This window comes from Apus apus, chromosome 19, assembly GCF_020740795.1.
Source record: "Apus apus isolate bApuApu2 chromosome 19, bApuApu2.pri.cur, whole genome shotgun sequence".
Taxonomy (NCBI): domain Eukaryota; kingdom Metazoa; phylum Chordata; class Aves; order Apodiformes; family Apodidae; genus Apus; species Apus apus.
Genome location: NC_067300.1, coordinates 2,664,191 through 2,684,037, shown reverse-complemented (window position 1 = coordinate 2,684,037; position 19,847 = coordinate 2,664,191). Strand labels below are relative to the sequence as shown.

General features: G+C 60.4%; 1 protein-coding gene across 1 annotated transcript in view; it reads left to right on the top strand.

Annotated features, from left to right (window-relative positions):
* Positions 1 to 19,847, top strand: part of LOC127392641 (protein Niban 2-like) — a 32,492-nt gene that overhangs the window by 2,769 nt on the left and 9,876 nt on the right. Inside the window, 4 exon segments of the mRNA XM_051636846.1 lie at positions 13,093 to 13,223; positions 16,877 to 17,005; positions 17,120 to 17,225; positions 18,074 to 18,241. Of these exon segments, the coding sequence (XP_051492806.1) occupies positions 13,093 to 13,223; positions 16,877 to 17,005; positions 17,120 to 17,225; positions 18,074 to 18,241 (534 nt within the window).

The following is a 19,847-nucleotide window of genomic DNA, read 5'->3' as shown; positions in this document are numbered from 1 at the left end:
GCACCCTCTGCCAATACTGGGGATGCTCTGCTGCACTGGGACCAACAAGGCAGTCTGGGGGGTGTGATCTATGTGGGGGTGGTTTTCGGGCAGGGCTGTTTCCATCTCCTCTCTCCAGAGTCTCTACAACCACACGTGGGCCTGGAGAGCTGTGCTGGTGGGGCAGCTGGGAATCGCTTCCTTCTGCTGCCCTGCTTCAGACATGATCCTGGCTTGAGTCACCCAGCTTGTTTGTCAACACCTTTCGGCTGCCTTCCTCCTCCTCCTCTTCCTCCCTAACATGGGCTAGGAGTTTCTCCTGACCTGCTCTGTGGGCTGGAGCAAGGACTGGCTCCCCATCCTTGTGCAAGGATGTCCAGCACAGGCACCATTGCCTGGGAACATGTCCTGCCAGGGCTCCAGGGAAAGCCAAGATGTCACTTGGGTTTTTGCACAGTGTCCCCTCCTCTCCAGGTGCCCTCAGCAAGGGGCTGGATGAAACTCTTCTCTCATCCTGGAGTAACTCCTACCCTACTAGTGCATCCCAGCCCCATGGACCCCTTCTCCCAGGGGTGTAAGGGGGAGCATGGCTTCCAGGATGTGGGTGGCTCTGTCCTGTGGGGCTGGTGGTCCCAGGCACCTGGTGGGTGGAAGAGCCCAGGAATATAGCAGGAGCTGCAGCCACAGCCAGCAGGATGGGGAGGTGGGTGGCAGCACAGGGAGGGTCCCCATGAGCTCACACCTTGTTCTGGCATTTCCAGGGAGTCGCCAGCCTGTTAATTGCTGGGAAAAAAAAAAAAATAGCTATTAATTTGGGGTGAGACTTCCAGCCCACACAACGGTGGCACAGGTGACACTGAGCCTCAGCCCTTGTGCCAGACCTTTCTGCTCCAATGAGCCCTGTCAGCACTGGTGGCTCCATATCCTTGGTGCATCCTTCTCCTGTCAAGGGGGGCTGGGTGCTGATGGGACAGGCTGTGGGGCTGGGTCTGGAGGTGCCTGGCTGTGATGTGCTCTGGGGGGGAGGTTGCTGGCAGAGGGAAGAGGTTTTGCTGTGGTTTCCTTCAGCGTGACAGTCATTTCCTAAGCCTTGCCCACAGATCAGCTCCAGCCAGCCCTGGCGGGGGGGTGGTGGCTACTGGTGGTGGGCTCTGGGGTTGGTCTGGAGGCTTGAAACCCTCACCCAGCCCCGGGGTGGGGCCGATGCAGGGAAGGCTCGGAGGGATCCGTGCTGCCGTGTGCTGGAGTGGTTTCTCCTAACAGAGTGTGTGTGTGTATGTGTGTCTTTCATCGTGAAATAAATAACTCCCCTGGCATGTCAGGGCTCCCTGCCAGCAGGGAAGGGCTGGTTCTGGCAAGCCAGGGCTTTTCCCTGCAGCCGTCGTGTCGGGGCACGGGGCTCGCTCGGAGCCAGCGTGTTGGGGCAGGGGACAGCGCCGGCTGGGGGGGCCTCTTGTGCCTTCCCGTGTGGGCGGGAGGTGGGAGCCTTCCCTCCCGGGGGGGCTTTCCCTGTCTCCCCGGGCACGGGCTCATCTGAAAGCCTTGCCTTGAGCAAGCCGGGGCACGCAGAGAGGGTATCCCTGCTCTGCCTGGGAGCAGGAGGGCTGGGGATGGGAAGGAACAGAGCCAGAGTCACAGCTGAGAGCTCTGCTTGGACCCTCGGGTCAGCCAGGGGAGAGAAAAGCACCCACAGACCAGGACCCCCCCCCCAACTGCAGTATCAGACACCCTTAACCCCATTGCAGGAACCCAGCAAGGGGAGCACAGCCAAGAGCTGGGATTTCTCAAGCCTTTTCCTTCCCCCTGCCCCCAAATCACTGCAGAGGCTGGCTCTGAGCCCAGGGGAGGCTGGGTGCCTCTTGGCACACCCCTTGTCAGCTCTGTCCCACCCTCCTGGGGACCCATGGCTCCTGTCCCTCTGCCTCAGCCCCACAGCAGGTTGCAACAAGCCACTGGCTCCTACCCATGGCTCTGCTGGAGCCTCAGCACTGCTGCTCTGGTCCCATGCTGGGAACAGCAAAGGTGCCATGTGGGTGTGGGGACAGTCACCAAAACAGCCCCCAGAAGAGACCAGGGTTAGAGCATGGCCCATGGGGGATGCAATGGTTGCATGGGCCTGGTCCCAGCCCATGGGGAAGGGGTGATGTCACACCCACCAGTCCCATTTCCAACCCCTGCAGCAGCCTGTGACCAGGTTTCATGTCACACTCAGGTGGCAGCTGCCTTGCCCTTGCTCCTGACAAGCAGGGAGATGTGGGGGTCTGGGCTGTGCGTGTCTTGGAGCTTTTCAGCAAGGAGAAGGGCTGGAGGGATCCTGGGGTGCTCATTCACAGGAGCTTGCTGGAGTCAGGCTTGAAGACAAGTGAGCACCAACTCTCCAGCATGAGTCTGAGCTTTGTCCCTGCAGGACCCAGCTCTGGTCCCACCATCCTGTTTGCAGAAGGTGTCACCACACCCTTGGGCTGCAGAACCTGGTGCCCAGCCATGAGATCCCTGAGCAGCAGCTGTGCCCCCTCCCCAGCCCCGGAGCCTTGTCCCATGCCTGGATGTGCCCAAGGGAGCCAGGAGGGGAGGAAGGGGCAGAGCAGAGCTGCTCATTGCAAGCAGACTTCCTCCCAGCCTGCCCGGATCTGAGGGGGAGGAAGGAGTAAAACTCCACCTTTTCCAAGGGAAAGGGCAGCAGTGTTCAGCACGGGTCCTGACTCCAGCTGCTAGAGCAGGGTGGCCTTCTTCATGCACTTCAGGTGCTGCTCTGAGGAGCTTGATCCTCTCCACTGTGGGAGTCCCCAGGATGGGATGTCTCCATGCAGCAAGGATGGGCAGGACACTCTGCCCTGGAGCTGGCAGAGGACCTGGGGCAGGACCTCCCTCCCCTCCTGTTATGTTGGTGGCTCCTGGGGCTTGAGATGCTTGTCCTTCCCTCTGCCAGCCCTGCTCAGTGCCAGGTGTGATGCTCCTTGGGGGATTTCCCTGCATGAAGGGACATGCCCTAAAGCTGGGGGCACAGGGGGATCACAAGGGGACCAGCTCCTTGTCCCCTGCTGAGTACAGAAGCTTTTCCTGGGACATCCCAGAGGAAGGACCACCCAAGGACACTGTGGCTGCGTGGGGCAAGAGAACCAGGCTGCCAGGTCCCAGACACCCAGAGCAGTGGTGGCTCAGACACGGGAAGAGTCCTGAGCTCCTTCCTCTGATCCCAACACATGCAGGGCATCACCTGAGGCCTTGCCTTGGGATGTTCCCCCTACACTGGGAACATCTCTGTTTTGGGAACCTCTCTGCTTTGGGAACAGCCCTGCCTTGGGAATGTCTCTGCCTAGGAGCTGCTTTGCTCTGCCAGCTTCTGCCCACCCTCCCATAGTGAGGAAGACTCTGATGATGCTCCGTGCCATGGGGGGCCATCTGCTAGCCCCATGGGGTGGGTGCCCACCAGCCCAGGTTGTCCAGGTCCACCAGGGGCTATGTTGCTCCTGCAGCATCCTTGGCCATGGGACACACTGAGCCTCTGGCCACCCTCAGCTGAGGCATCACCCTCCATGGAGATGGGGGAGCAGGTGTGGGGGACATAGTGTGGGATGAGCACCGTTGGGCTGGTGGAGATCTGCTGTCCTGCCCCATCATCAAAGAGCTGGGCACAGTGATTCCCCCCTGCCTGCCAGCAGGGGTTGGGCACAGCCCAGAATAGGCTCAAGGCTCTTTTGTTCAAATACCTCTTGGGTTTTGGTTGGGCTTTTTTTTTTTTTATGCACATAAAACTCTTTGTTTGGTCTCCTCCTGCAGTGCTGGGTTGGGTTTCCCACTGGCACTGACCAGCTTGGTGGAGGAGAGTGTGCCAGGTTCAGCTCCTTACCCTGGGGCTGGGCACAGGGGGATCACAAGGGGGCCAGCTCCTTGTCCCCTGCTGAGTACAGAAGCTGTTCCTGGGACATCTCAGAGGAAGGACCACCCAACCCTGCTGTCCCCAGCACCTGGAGCTCGAGAGACCTGGAGATGCCCAAGCTTGATCTGGCCCCTTTGCCTTGGGGTACCCCCTTGGTTCTGAAGCCCCCCCCCTATGCCGTGGCTGCCCAAAGGAAACTGCAGCTGGTGCATCACCCCACAGTGGCACTGCCAGTGCCCCAGCCTTGGCTTAGCCCTGGTGGGGGTTGCACCACACTGGTGTGGGTGCAATGCTGCCAGGCCAGTGCTGGGGGATGAATGAGACCTTATCTGGGGAGGGGTGATGCTGGGTCCCACCCTGCTGTGGGCCAGTGCCCGCTCTGGGGTGAGCACCAAAGGGTTGGGCAGCCCTGCCTGGCCAGGTGCTGGTGGTACCCTGAGGACAAGAGACTTGTGGGGTGATGTGACTGCAGCCAGGATGAGGGCAGTGGGTCCCGGTCCAGTGTGGGCTTTGGGGGTGGTACTGGTGCAAGCCCCAGCTTGAGCCAAGCTTCACAGGGCTGCTTCATCTCCCCCACAGCCACCCCCCTGGCCATGGGACATAACCTGACTCTCCTGCCAGTGCAACCACCTCTTCTGGTGGGCTTGAATCTGGTCCCTGTGCCACTGGGCAGGTGGCACTTTGGGCTGGGGTGGGTTTAGCCAGTGTGGGCACCTGCACCCCATGTTTTTGGAGCATCACTCCTGAAGGCAAGGAGTGCTGAAAGGGGAAGGGACAGGGCAGGAGGGTCTTGCCTGGGCCAGGCAGGGCTGGGTGGTCAGGAGGGAATCTCCTCCTGCCCCCATCCCTCAGAAGCAGTTTGGGCAGGGAGGTTCAGGCCAAACATCTCTCTCTGGCCTCGGTCCAGCCCTACCCAACTTCTCCAGAGACCTTCAAAGGCCCCGAACGCTCTTTTGTTATTCACATGCACATTCCTCGCACGCAGCCCCGGCCGCAGCCTGGTTCCCGGGGAGCAGCGGGAAATCGGCATCCACGCCACGGGAAAACACCTCCCGGCATGTAGCTGGGCACTAATCCCTCATCTGCTGGGCTGGATGGGGCCCCCGGAGCCGAGGGAACGGGGCTGGTGCGGGGGGCTGGGTTTGGCTTGGTGGTTGGGTTTGGGGGAGCAGGAGCAGCGGGTGGAGGGGGGTGGGGTGGGTGTGTGTGGGGGTTTGGCTGTTGGTGAGGCTGGTGGTGAATGTGCTGCTTCGTTTTCGGCCCCGTGGATTCCGTGGTCTGCTTTGGGATCCTCCCGCAGGTTGGTTTGCCGTGGGCGAGGTGCAACTCACGGCTGGGAGATGGGGACGGGTGCTGCTGGAGGCGGGGGGGGGGGGGGGCGACACAGGGATGCTCTGCCAGCATCCCTGGGGACATCCCCTAGGGACACAGCCGGGATGGGGGGGGATGCCGCGGGGTGCTGGCGAAGGGTGCACCTCGGAGGCAACCACACCGAGCCCCGTGTCCCCAACGGGTGCCCCAGCGCCCGGAGCTGGCACCGCGGGTGCTTCTGACTCATCCGGGGGCAGAGCAAAAGCAGGGAGAGAGGACGAACCGGTTCACGCCTGGGCCCATCTGGTTTCTCGGCTGCCTCATCCCTTCCTGCCCCCCCTTTCCCCACAGGCCTGAGTCAGAGGGCAGCGGCTGCTCCCCCCGGCCCGGGATGTGGGAGAGGGGGGGGGGGGACAGGATGTGTCCGGCCCCTTTTCAACCCGGATCGTGCCTCTGAGCTGATTTGCAGCTGAAAATATTCCCGATGGATTGTTGGAGTAATGCTGGAGGGAGGCAGTGAGCCCTGGCCTGCCTTGGGTGCACAAAGAGCTGGGGCAGGCACCGGGAGCAGCCCCTGCTCTCCCTTTATCCCGGATAAGCTCAGCTTAAATCCCAACAACAGACACATCCCCGGGCTGGTTTGGGGTGGCTTTGTGTGCAGGGTGCGTTTGGGTGCAGGGAAGGAGGGGGGAAATTGTCCCTGTTCATTGCTTTCCACCCCCACTCCCCATCCTTTTCCCTCCTCCCCCCCCCCCCCGGTTCAGTCTCTCCTGACCTGTGTGAGAGAGCAAAATATGCAGGGCAGCCCCCCCAGCCCCCAGGTTTAGCAACAAACCCTCCTTCAGCCCCTTTTCTGCTGCCGTGTCCCCTGGGTACTGGTGCTCAACACCCCCCCCAGCCCCAGCATTACCCTGGGAGCCAGTGCTGGAAACCCCTCCCTGGGGGGATGCTCTGGGGATGCTCAGCTGGGCTGAGTCAGACCTGTATGAAGGACTTTGTGTTTCTGGGTGGAAATGAAATCAGATTCAAATTCCAGAAACTGAGCAGCCGGCTGGGGCTTAACCCTTTGGGTGCACCCTGCAGTGCTCTCCTGGCTCCCTGCAGGGCCGTGGAGCAGCTCAGAGCTGGCACCTCTTGCACTGTCCCTTCTGCTGGCTGTCCCTGCAGTGCTGGTGCTCAGCCTGCCATCCTGTGCCCTCAAATCTTGCAGGGACGAGCCTGCCCTGGCTGGGACCCAGCACGGTGGTGGGGAGGGCTGGGTGGGAGGCACTGCAGCAGGGGGACACAGAGCAGTGCCTGTGCCCATGGGCCCTTCCCAGCTCAGCAGCTGCAGGTGGAGTTCAGAGCTCCTGGGGTGCTGCTGGATCCAGGGCTGCCCCAGCACCCTGTCCCTGTGTGCTGGGCAATGGATCAAAGACACCCCATCCTGAGCCTGCTGTGCACCCCATTCCTGTGTGCATCCCATCCCATCCTCACCATGCCATGCTCCCTTGTTCCTGCCATGCTCCCTTGTTCCTGCCATGCTCCCTTGTTCCTGCCATGCTCCCTGTTCCTGCCATGCTCCCTTGTTCCTGCCCTGCTCCCTGTTCCTGCCCTGCTCCCTGTTCCTGCCATGCCATACACCCACCACACACCCAGTCCCCAGCTTGCTGTGCCCCCTCAGCAGGGGGTGCCCAGACACACTCTCTGCTTAGCTCCAGCCCCATTTAGACCAGGCAGTGGTGTGGGATTGCTGGAGCAGCCCCACTGCCAGGGGTGTCCTGAGCACACCCTTCACCCAGCCAGCGGCATCGACCCCCCTGCAGTGGCTTTGCCCTTGGTTTCCCTTGCTGGAAGAGCCACCCTGATTGTCCTCTGCAGAACCAGAGCAGCCTGGAAATGGGATGTGAGGGGCAGGGTGGAGACAGGGGGTCAGCACGGGAAAGCGGGTGACTTTCCGGGCAGTTTGTGCTCCCTGTGCTGCCCGTCCTCCCAGCTCCTTTCCCACCGGCAGGCACAGGGAGGGTGCTGCTGGCTCCATGACTCCCCTCCCATGGGAACTGCGGCTGGATGGCCCCTCCCCAGCATGCTGGGGACACCCGGGGGCTGTCCCGGTGAGCAGTGTCCCACCTCCCTGTCCCAGCCCCCCCCTGCCTACACTAGGGAGCAGCGGCCTGACAAGTCGGGGCCCTTCTGGTTTTGCTGCCTTTATCTGGGTGGCAACGAGCTGGCCGGGCTGGTGGCACCGTGTGCCAGCCTGTGGATGTCCCTGCCAGTGCCACACAGCGGGGCTGCCGGGAGCCTGCGCTGCCCCCAGCAGCACCCCCCCCCCCCGCTAATCATTTACCAGCTAAATTAGTAATTAACTCCTTCTCTGGCAGCTTTGGGAAGCCTGGCTGGGCCAGCAGAGCGTGTGCTCATGGGTGCCCTGCCAGGGTGGGTGTCCTGCAGACCGTTGCCACCACAGCACGGGCCACCGAGGCAGCAGGATAGGGACACCCAGCCAAGGGACACGATGGCACGGCAGGTACACCCCCGTGTCCCATCCCTGAGCCACAGTGAGGGGACACACATGGGCTGCCTGGGGGGGGCAGGGAGGGTGCTGGGGCTTTCCTGTGGCCCTGCTGAGTCAGGCTGTCCCGTGGGGGCCGGGGGGGAAATGAGCCAGGAGAGGTTTTGTCACGAGTGCGGGGGCCCGGGCTCAGCCAGCCCAGGGGCTCAGCTTCAATGAGCTTTTTTGTCCTTTTTTTTTTTTTTTTTCTTGTCTTATTTATTTATTTCCTTGCTTGCTGACTTATTTATTTCGTGGCCCGAGGTGGAGGGAACATTCCCTGCCTCCGCTGGGGCATCCCGGTGACATCCCACGAGGGCTTGGTCTGGTTCCCACTCAGCTTCACAGACCTTGGGGGGGCTCCCAGGGGGTCCTCCAGGGAGAGGCTGGGGTTTCAAAGCCTCCTGCAACCCCCCCCCCACCCCGAATATGTCGAAGTAGCAGCAGAGGGATGACACAAGGTGTGTCTGGGGAGTGAGGGACGTGGGGCTTTGGGCTTGTAAAACGGGATGTGGGCTGGAGGGAGGCAGGGGATGGGTGTTCCTGCTGGGATTTGTCAGACCGTGGCAGGCAGGGGGGGGTGAGTGTGCATGGGGGTGTGTGCACGTTTGAGCCTGTGCGTGCATGTTTGTGCATGGGAGTGTGCCTGGGTGTACAAGGGTGTTCACAGGGGAGGGGGTGTGTGCATGGGTGTGCAAGAGTGTTCATGGGGAGGGTGTGTGCATGGGTGTGCAAGGGTGTTCATAGGGTGGGTGTGTGCATGAGTGTGCAGTGGTGTTCATGAGGGGGTGTGTGTGTGCATGAGTGTACAAAGGTGTGCGTGGGGGGTGGTGTATGGGCATGAGTGTGGGATTGTGTGTGTATGGGAGTGTGCACAGGTACGTGTGCGGGTGTGTACAAGGGTGTGCATGGGGGTGTATGGGCAGGAGTGTGGGATTGTGTGCATGTGTGTGTATGTGGGTGTGCACGGGCAGGTGTGCCTGTGTTCACGCGTGCACGCATGCGTGTGTGTGTTTGTGCATGTTAGTGTACATGTTTGTGCATGGCTGGACACGTGTGTGTGTGTGTGGAGTCCCGCTGCAGAGCACCCAGCTCCCACTGTCCCTGCTCAGCCCCACGGGGTGTGTTTGGGAGCCCCAGTCCTGGGGGCAGCCCAGGTGCTCCCTCCTGGCCACACATCCCTGTGGCAGTGCCCTGGGGACCCGGTGGCCACGCTCCAGGGGCCAGCCAGCCCAGCCCAGGGGCAGGAGGCAGCTCTGCAGCCCCAGAGGCACCTTGGCCAGGTGAAGGCTGGTGTGGGTGCAGAGGAGCTGTGCACCCTCCTCTGCTTGTTCCCTTCCCAACCCTTTGCTGCCCACCCAAGCTCCTGCCACACCAGGAAAGTGGAAAGGACCTCTCCAACCTCAGGTCATTTGGTGCCTTTGGAAGGGCACGGGGGGGATGCTTATCCCAAGAGCAACTTTGCTGAGCATCCCTGGTTGAGGATGCAGCTGGGGTCCTGGGATCCCACAGGTAGAAGGTGCAGCTGGGATCCGGGGATCCCACAGGCAGAGGATGCACCCATGCAGCTCAGCTCGGTGCTGGGGGAGGCCAAGCTGGACCCCAGCCCCAGGAAACCACCTGAGCTGAGCCACATTCCTGTCCCCTCTGGGCTCAGTCCCACCTGGGACGTGCTGTGATGGGGCAGCAGCCCTGATCCTTTTCCTCTATTCTCCATCCTAATGGTTGGACTTGGTGATCTTCAAAGTCTTGTCCAACCCAAACGAAGCCATGATTGTCTTCTACCCTTGGCGGGCAAGAAGGGCACCCACTGTTGGGTGGGGGCCAAGAAAACTGTGCAGCAAAACCTGGGCAGGATCTGACCTCCCTGCTGCCGGATCTGCTGACTCTGCCTGGGCTATTTAAAGCATCACTCTCATTTTCACATGATTTCGAGGGTGATGAGGAAAAGGAGCTGTGGCCACACAGACGTACTGGCAGGGCTCTTGACAAGGCAGGGGCTGCCAGGATTGGGGTTTCTGGAGCCCTGGTCTCCTCATGGCAGGGAAACAAGCTTCAGGCAGCAAAACCAGGCAGCTGGAGGGAAGGGTATGGTCAAGCTGTCCATGCTGTTCTCTGGATGATAAGGTCTCAGGGCTGGACCTGGAGCTCGTGGCTTGCTTTTTTTCTCCTTGGCTTTGCTCTAAGAGGTGCTGGAGCTGGGACTCGACCTGCATGTGGGAGGTCAGGATAAGAGCTGGTGCCTGCCTTGTTCTGTGCACATGGGGGGCTGCTGGTGCTGCTGGAGATGCCTCCAAAAGCAGTATGCAGCCAGTCCAGGCTGCTGGCCAGCTTGCTGTGGCTTTTGGAATCCTTCTGAGGGTGAGATCCACCTCCTGCCCTGGTTCAAAGGGACTGAGACTGGACCAGGGCTGCTCTGGCCGAGCTGTGACCTCCTGCACATGCCTTTGGGGGTGCAACCCGCCTTGCCAGGGGCTGCTGCCGCCCTGGCTTGCCCCTGTCATTGTGCTCTGGGCTGGGTGACAGCTGTGGTGGCACGACTGGTCCAGGAGGTGGGTCAGAGCAGGAGCAGGTTTTGCCCAGACAAGCCTCAGGCATCATCTGGGACAAGAGCAAACCTGTGCTGCCTGTTCCATCTCCTGCCAGGCTGTCCCCACCGGAGCTGCTCACCCTGCTGTGCCCAGGGTGCTGGGTGGGTGATGGGGAGAGAGGATGGGTCCTTGGGGACCAGGCATGGGGGACCTGAGTGTGGCTGGGGGTGCAGAGCTGATGTCTGTAGCTGGACCCTACTCCTGGTTCCCAGCCTCCTGCCCAGCCCTGTGTCCAGCCTGGCCTCAGGGCTTTGCCTGGTTCCTGCAGAGCCCCTTTATCTCAGCCTGCAGCCACCACCTGCAGCTTAGTCCTGGGGACAGCTGGGGGACAGATGAACCCTGTGATCAGATGTGCCAGAGCTGGGGCTCCTGCTGACTGGTGGTGGATGTCCTTGGCACCATAAAGCTGGTGGCTTTCCTCCACCCTTCCTTGCCAGGAACCAGAGGGACGTGCTGGAATCTGCAACCCCAGCTGCTTGGGGACCAGCCCCTGCTGCTTGGGGACAAACCCCAGCTGCCTGGGGACTGGCACCTCTGCGTGGTGCTGTTTGCTCAGTGTGACAGGGACTGGGGTGGTGGCCCATGGTGGGAAAGCACCCTCTGTAGGTGGCTGGGGACACCTGGCACCATCCTGTGAGGCCCCTGGTGTGCAGCCAGCTTGCTGTGGGTGTCACCCCCTCCCAGGATGGGGCAGTGGGAGGAGGCAGGGGACACAACTCCCCAGACCTGTCCCCAGGCCCCTCCAGCTCTTGGCTGGATGTGCAGCCGAAGCGGCTCCTGAGGGACCCTTGGTGGCCTTGGCTGTGCAGCTGGGCAGGGGGATGCTCTTGGTAGCTCCCAGGAAATCTGGTTCAGCAGGGTGCTATGGGTGTGGGAGCACCAGGGCACCCACTGACATCCTCAGGGTGGGCTTCCCATCCCCTGCTCTCATGCAAAGCCCAGCTGTACCCCTGCTAGCAGTCCAGGTCTTGCTAAATCCAGTGGCACCCTGTGCCACCTCCTCCTGACCCCTCCAGAGGTCCCTACCTCCCCTCCCCTGGCCAAGGCTGAGCGTGGTGGCTATTGGGGCAACCAGGGCACTGGGTGGGGAGTGTTGGTGACCCCCATCATCCCCTCCACACCCAGAGAGGCTGAGGGAGATTTGAAAGCCTTGGCTCTTTGACTGCACATCTTTTGTTTCGATGCCTGCAACTCATCGACTTTTGCTTTTTTTCCATTGACTTAAGACCTCTTAATTGGCCCAGTCGTTAATCAGTGAAGAATGAGTGACTAAGCTGCCCGGGGAGCAGGGGCTCCTTTTTTTTTCCCATGAACTGAAAGGAAAAGAAACCTCAACATGTCCTTTTCAATCTCGGCTGTCAGCAGCCCTGCCAGAGTCACACAGTCCCGTAGGCAGCAGGAATTGCCACCGAGGTCCAGAGAGGGCAGAAGGTTGGCAAGGACTTCCAGCTCCTGCTTGTCCAGGAGAAAAATGCCCAAAAAAATCGGGGGTGAGGAATTTCTCTGCTGGGACGAGCAGGCGTCTCATTCTTTGCTGGGGGAAAAAAAAAACAACAACCCTCCCAAAACAACAACCCAACAGACAAAACCCCCCAATTTGCCTCAATTTGAAAGGGATTTCCAGCCCCAACGTGGTGAGGCACTGGCCTGTTTGCTGCTGTGGCACTGCCAGCCCTTGGGGGTGGGTTTATCTGCCCCCCCCCCCCCCAGCCGTTGTCCTGGGGTGACATTTTCCTCCAGAGCTGCTCATCCCACGGGGATTTGCAGCACCCTGCCACAAGCTGGGCCCTCCTGCTGCCTTGGCTGAGAGTGGCTGAGCTCCAGGGTGGCTGCTGCTGGCTCCCAACCTGGGGGGGGGGCTGTTTTGTCTGGGTCGGTGCCCCCAGCTTCGTGCTGGCTCCTGCTCTGGGGATGAGGAGACAATCCTTCCTCCCTCCGTTGGCCCTCCCAGTTTTTTTCCCTTCTCACAGGCTCTGGGAGCAAAGTTGAGAGTGAAATTCAGAGTAGAGGCCCCGTGTGCCAAAAGCAGCTCCCGGGGCTGGGGGGGGAATGTTCTCTCCCTTGGACTTGTGGTGGTTTGGGGTGGAGTTTGTGCTGTAGGACCCCCCCCTATGGGGTTGAGTCGGGGTGGGGAGGGTGCTGTGTGGGGCAGGGGGCTGCCTTGGGATGGAGGGGATGTCCTCTGCTGTGGGGTGGTGCCTGGGGGCAGCTGGCAGCTCAGGCTCTCCCAGCACCTCGATTTTCCCCTATTAGGGGCGGGGGTCCTGGTGGGGGTCCCTGCCTGGTGTGTGTGTGGGTGATATGGGAAGGTGGTGGCAGCCAGGCTGGTTGTCCTCTCCCTGGCTGGCTGCAGAGCCTGGAGCCACCTGGCCCCTCCTAGGGTGGCATTTATGGGGGGACAGTGGGGCCGGGTGGGTGTGAGTGATGTGTGGGGCTGGGGGCGAGGGGGGTTGCCCCCCAATCTCAGGCCAGCTGGGGCAGTCAGAGTGGGTCTGGGGCTCCACACGAGGCACGGGAAGCCGGCAGCCTCACCGGAATCAGCCTGATGGCAGGAATTTCCTGCTGGCGAGAGGAATCCCTGGCACGAATGTGAAAGGCCCAAAAAAAAAACCCAACCCCCCCCCCAAAGATCCTGATCCTGACCCCCAGCGGGTCCCTGATCCAGCGGGTGGCCCCGCAGCGGGGGAAGGGGAGAGGCGGGGGAAGGTGCCGGGGGTCGGGGTGGGGGGGGGGGGGGGTCTGCGGTGAGGAGACCCCCGAGTGCAGCCCCTGCCTGGGGTTGTTCTGCTCTTCCCCGGCAGAGAGGACGGGCGCGGTGCTGCGGGAATTCTGCCGCTGCTACCGGGAGCAGTTCGGGGTCGCGCTCTTCAACAGCGTCCGCTACGAGATCGAGGGCGCCGGGGGACCCCAAGCCCAGCTGCTGCACCGCAAGGTAGGAGCCCGAGCCCTGCCAGCACCCACCCGTCTGCGGGCGTGCAGCTGATGGAGAGAGTCCGGAGAAGGTCCCAGGGCTGGAGCAGCTCTGCAATGGAGCCAGGCTGGGAGAGTTGGGGTGTTCAGCCTGGAGAAGAGAAGGCTCCAGGGAGACCTTAGAGCACCTTCCAGTGCCTGAAGGGGCTCCAGGAAAGCTGGGGAGGGGCTTGGGACAAGGGCAGGGAGGGAGAGGACAAGAGGGAAGGGATGAAAACTGGCAGAGGGGAGATTGAGGTTGGACATGAGGAGGAAATTCTTGGCTGTGAGGGTGGTGAGAGCCTGGCCCAGGTTGCCCAGGGAAGCTGTGGCTGCCCCATCCCTGGCAGTGTTGAAGGGCAGGTTGGATGGGGCTTGGAGCAACCTGGGCTGGTGGGAGGTGTCCCTGCCCATGGCAGGGGGGTTGGAACAAGGTGATCTTTAAGGTCCCCTCCAACCCAAGCCAGTCTGGGATGGTATGATATGATCCTATGTCCTCCTCAAAGTCCAGGCACATCCCATCTCCTCATTCCATTCTACTGGAGTGGGATGTAGCCCTGTGACGCTGGCCCAGCCCATCTCATGGCATCATGCACTGTCCGTGCAGGCCATGGAGCTCCCCAGGGGAGGTTTTCTACCCCAGCCCATGCAAGGAGCACACTCAGCCTGCAGGGGCAAGGCTGGCTTTTGGCTGCACCCCCATGGATGGGTGGGCTTCATGCCAGGGCTGGCAGGAGCTCCCAGGACCCCTCATGCCCAGGGAAGCTCAGATCATGGTGTGCTGGGCTGTCATCCTCCTGCTCTGTGATGCCAGCAGTGCTCCAGCACAGGCAGATGCCCAGGCAGGGGTGGGAAACCCTTGGTAGGTGTCTCTGATCCTCAGGGGGAAGAGGAGGTGGCTGGGAGGCTGATCTCCAGCAGCACCTTTCTCCTGCCTGGCAGAAGGGCTCCATGACCTTCCCCTGGGGCCGTGTCCTGCCCTCTCCTCCCACCTCCAAGGGCACTTGGGCACCAGCCAGGGCCTCTTACCAGCAGGCAGGGTTTGGAGTTTCTCCTGGCCAGGTCAGTGGAACCCCTGTCCTATGAGTGCTCCTTGAAAGCAGGAGGAGACGAGACTGCACATGGGAACAGGCTCCTGCTCTTGCCTGAGGCTTACAAGGGTGTTTGTTTTAAAGAAATTGCACCCATGACATCAGACTCAAGGCCTGGGTACTCACAGTGATTGTCTCCCTGGCCCACCCATCAAGGTGGCACCTTGCCCAGGTGCCTGGATGTGCCCCATCTCCTCTGAAAGCTGCCAGGGTGCTGGGTGTGTTGAGCAATGTAAAGGTGTGGAGGTTCCTGGGCAGGAGCTTCCCTTGGGTTCCTCCCAGTGTGGCCTTCAGCCCCTCGGGGGGGTGCTTCCATCCCAAGGTTGGCTGCTTCATTAAAAAGCTCCAGCAAGCAGCTCAGGAATGTCTGAGGAACAGCAGCAAGGTGGGGAGGTCAGGGGCACTGTGGAAGTCTTGGAAAACCCCAGGGTATAAATAGGACATTCCTCTTGCTCCATGTCCCGTCCTCTGCCAGGGACCTGGCAGAGCTGCTGGGATGGGTCAGGGCTCCAGGTGCTGTGAGGACCTGCATGTTGCTGGGGTGGCTCTGTGAGAAGCTGGCAGAGCATCTCCTCCAGGGGGCTTTGGCATCCCCAGCCGTGCCCCAGAAGTTGGAGATGTCAAGAAGACACAGGACAGCATCCTCCTTGTCCTTGTCCTCAGGCAGGTTCAGCTGGGATGTGACATGTGGGTTTGGTTTTTTTTAAATTTATTTCCTTATGACCTTTTCTTTTGCCCTCCCTGTGGGGATGTGGTGCTCAGAGGCAGCTCCCACAGTGACACCAGGGGCTGGTGGCCCTCCTGGGCAGGGGCAGCCAGCTGGGCTGGGGTCCCAGGTGTGGATCAGTCACCTGAAACACCAACAAGAAGTGCCAGTGGTGAGAATGGTGGAGCCAGAGAATGGTGTCCCCGAGCATCCTCATGACCTGGCCGAGCCCCAGAGCTGAGATATCCAGACCCAGATCTCACTCCCTGTCCCCTCCCTGCCCAGCCCAGCAATGTGGCTCATACCTGCCTGTCCCAAATATTTGCCAGGGTTGGGTGGTGCCTCTTGGCTGTTTCCCCTGGGCCAGGAGGGTGTGTGAGGAGGCGACAGCTGTGCTGGGGCTCCTGGGATACTGGTGACCATGAGCTGAGGGTCCCCTGGACACATGTCAGAGCTCAGCTTGGGTTTGATTTCCTCACTAAACCCCATGGCTTCATCTGCCTTGAGTCAGCTGGTTTGTAAAGGTTGATTCTCCTTGGATGAGCCACATTGATGAGATGCTGATCTCCTGGGGCTGGCACCACCTTTCTGTCCCCATCCCTGCTGGTGGCCTTGGTTAGGGTTCTCATCCTTTCCTGCTGTCCTCTAGCCCTGCAGGGCTTCATGCTTTCTTCTCCCCCTTCCCAAGCCTTTGGAAAGCAGGAAGGAGCAGCAAGGTGCCCTCAGCCTGTTTGCTGGGCCAAGCTGCTCTCGGAGCTCCTCACCACCCATGGGACTGTGGGGCTGGGGAGGGGAAGGGCTTGGGGAAGGCAAGGGGGTTCCTGCAACTAGATGAACAGAGCAGGGAGAGGAGAAGGTCTTGCAGAAGGGTCCTGGTTCTAGGGCCTGGTGGGACCTGAGCCCTGGCTGGTTCCTCCTGGTGGCCACTGTGGTGGATAGTGGGTGGCCGTGGCAGAAGAGGCAGCTCCCGCCCTCACAAGAGCTCTCAGCTCTTGTTTATGTTCCTGGGGTCATAAAAATTCTTGGGACAAATTCTTGGCTGGCTCAGCCAGCCTGTGTTTGGGCTGGTGTAAACGCTGCTGGCGTGTGGGCCAGAAGGTGCTGGAGGGGGGCTGCTCAGCTGGGGGGTCTCGAGGTGTCCTCAGCCTGTTCCTGTCACTGCTCCTCCATGAAGTTCAGAGCTTTTAAGCATCATCTGGGGCTGGGCTATATGGGATGGCTTCTTTTTTTTTTTCCTCTTCCATGTCCCATCTGGAGACCATGCTAGGGCAGGGCTTGGTTCCTTCCATCTGCAGCTTGTCTCTGACCCCCACCCTGGCAAGACCTTCTGGTTGGTGGCCACCACCGAGAAGTCCCACACATGCCCCTGCCTGCCTCCAGCTGGGAAAAATCTCAATGGTTGAGGTTGGGAAGAGCTGCTGGAGGGCTCTGCTCCAACCTGCTGCTTCAGCCAAGTGAGCTCAGTGTGGCTCAGCTGAGCTTGGTCTGTCTCCCAGGAAGGAGGTGCCAGGGATGGACCTGTGACCACCACCACGGTGAACATGGGCAGCCACTCAGAGGTTTCCTAGGGCCCTGCATGTGGTACCCCCCCAAAGCTGTCCCCTGGATGCAGCTCCAAAAATCCAGGCACCAACATTCGCAAAGCTATAGGAGATAATCCAGTGGTGGACTTGGAGAACCTCAGCATAGAACCCTCAGCACAGAAAACACCACCCAAACCACCACTAATGGACCTTGCTGAGCTCCCCGTGCCAGGCTGTGGCCACGGGATGGAGGGGGACCCATCTGTCCCCCTCCCTGCCCCTTCTGTGCCACCCACCATGTGTCTCCTCCCCACAGGTCCCACTGGAGGACCATGTCATCTACTCGGGCAACCTCTTCCAGTACATCGAGGAGAACAAGAAGTGGAGGAACCGCTTCTGTGTGGTCCCACACAACTATGGCTTGGTCCTCTACGAGAACAAACTGGTGAGGGGCAACACCCTTTTGCCCATCTCTTGGTGGGCACAGCTCCAAAGGGGGAACACCCCACGGCCATGCCATGGTGCTCCCCATCACCCGTGACTGTCTCTTTCTGCTCAGGCCTATGAGCGGGACCTGCAGCCCCGTGTGCTGATCAACAGTGCTGGCTACAAGGTCCTCACCTCTGTGGACCAGTACCTGGAGCTGGTGAACAGCAGCCTGCCTGGTGAGTGGTCCTGGTGGCTGCAGAGGGGTGCTTGGAGTCCCCTGCACCCCAGTGCATTCCTGGGTGCCTTTGGGAAGGGGGGATTTGGGGATGTGGGCATCCGTGGGGACCTTTTTGAAGAGGTGCTTTTGAGGCGTAGCAGCCCTGGGGACCTTCTGGTAGGGGTGGTTGTGAGGTGTTAACATCCATGGGGACCTTCTGGAAGGGATGGTTTTGGGTGTGGGATTGTAGGGAAGGGAACCAGCCCCATTCCCCGGGAGGTGTTGGGTGCAGTGTGAGGGTTCTGCTGCTCAGGTCCTGCCACAGCCACTGGACAAGGAAGGAAAATGTGCCTGTGGCTCCATGAGAGCTGCCCCAAGCTGCTGCCACCTCCCTTTCCCAGGAGCACTGGGAGAAGGCAGCAGCTCCTGCTCCTCCATCCAGACCTCCAGGAGGACCAGCCCTTCTATATGGGTCCCTAAAAGCCAGGGCAGCCCCCAGGGAGCAGGGCAGGGGCTGCTGAAACAGCTCACATAGGGCACCAGCCATGGACACCACGGCAGCAGGGTCAGGCCAGGAGCTCTGGAGAGGCTTTCACACTGGAAAGAACGAATTATTATTACTTTTTCATGTTTCCCTTCTGATTTCCCTTTTTGGAAGCACGAAGCTCTTAGCACCTTTTATTTTTTGGCCCCAGGTTTTTGGTTGAGCTGACAGCAAAGACAGCAGGAAGGAGGGGAGAGGGGGGGGGTCTGGTGTGCACCCTCAGCCCCAAAATGCTGGGGGAAATGGACACCCCCAACCCTGCAGCACCCCCATCCCCTGTCCTGCTCCATCTGCACCTCAACACATCCTTCCCCACTCTGCAGGTGTGACCCCCAAGTCGGGACACTCCCCCATCCTGAAGTGCCCCACGGATTTCCCCCTCATCCTCTGGCACCCCTATGCCCGCCACTACTACTTCTGTGTGATGACAGGGAAGGAGCAGGAGAAGTGGAGAGCAGTTTTCCAGGACTGTGTACGGCACTGCAACAACGGTGAGCCACGCTGGGGGGGTCACAGGGGGGGGTTCTGGGGTGGGGACAGCAACGTTCTGCTCCAGAGAGGAGGGTGTTGAGGACCCTGCGGTGGTTGAGTTGGGTTTTGGGCCATACAGGATGATTCGGAGGTCAAGAGGGGGAATTGGTGGGGAGGTGTGGAGCAAGATGGAGCTTCTTGTCAGTCTGAGGGAGGTGGTGTGAGCAGGAGGGATCCAGCCACCCAGGGTATCCCTGTGCTGGCTCCATCCTGCTGCTCATAAGGAGCATGAGTGGCCGGGCAGGACAGGGAGCACTGGCAGGAGCCAGCACAGAGCTTGGCTCAGGAGTTGTCCTGATGCCTGTTTTACACCCTGAGTCCAGAGGAGGCCATGAAGATGATCCCAGGGCTGGAGCAGCTCTGCCCTGGAGACAGGCTGGGAGAGTTGGGGTGTTCAGCCTGGAGAAGAGAAGGCTCCAGGGAGACCTTAGAGCAGCTTCCAGTGCCTGAAGGGGCTCCAGGAAAGCTGGGGAGGGGCTTGGGACAAGGGCAGGGAGGGAGAGGATGAATGGGAATGGTTTTAAGCTGGAAGAGGAGAGACTTAAGTGAGACATGAGGAGGAAATTCTTTGCTGTGAGGGTGGGGAGACCCTGGCCCAGGCTGCCCATGGAAGCTGTGGCTGCCCCATCCCTGGCAGTGTTGAAGGGCAGGTTGGATGGGGCTTGGAGCAACCTGGGCTGGTGGGAGGTGTCCCTGCCCAGGCAGGGGGTTGGAACTGGATCATCTTCAAGATTCCTTCTAACCCAAAGTATCCTGTGAGTCTATAAAAATATTTGGCAATTCAAGTCAGCAAAACTCCAAGCTCCTTGTCCTGCTCCTGGCTCTGGAGAGCAAGGGCAGCCAGGGCTGTGAAGGGTGGGGGTGGAGGCAGGACTTGGTTCCCACGTCAGCCACATTCTGGCAGGAAAACACGATCTTCCTGCTGGCCATGGCCTGTGTGCTCCTGGGCTGAGCCCCAGGTCCCTTTGGTGCCTTGGGAGGTGAGAAGTTTCCTGGGGAAGGAGGGTTCCAATGCTGAAACCTGCTCAAAATTGGTTCTTATAGAGGCTGAAGAGGAATGCTGGCTGGTCTTTAGGTGTTCCTCTCACTCCTGAGAGCTCCGTGTAGCCCTGATTTTGCTGGAGCTGCTTGTTTTAGGGAGCAGAGTAACGGGGCTGGATCCAGAGCCTGGGGCTCAGTGGAGGTTTCTTTCCTCCCAGGGTAGATTAAATCCTCTGCACACTTTGCTCTTCCCCTTCCTTTCTGTGCTCCTGGCTGCAGAACACATCCCTGTGCTGTCAGTGAGCTGGGAATGCTGCAGCTCACTGGGATGAGCCTCTTCCTGCAGCCCAGTGGGGTCTGGGCTCCTCTGGAGGGGGGGGGTGGGTGCAGAGACCACCCCCCAGCCACTCACCCCCTGGGCTGCTGCTGCAAGGTGTGCAGCTCAGCACCCTGGGACACCCCCAAACCCAGGGCAATGTGAGCAAAACCAGCTCCTAGTAGAAAAGGAATCAATCTCTCTTAAAAAAAAACCCAAACCCACCCAATTTATTTATCTTTAATTCCCTGCCTGGCTGGGAGGTGCTG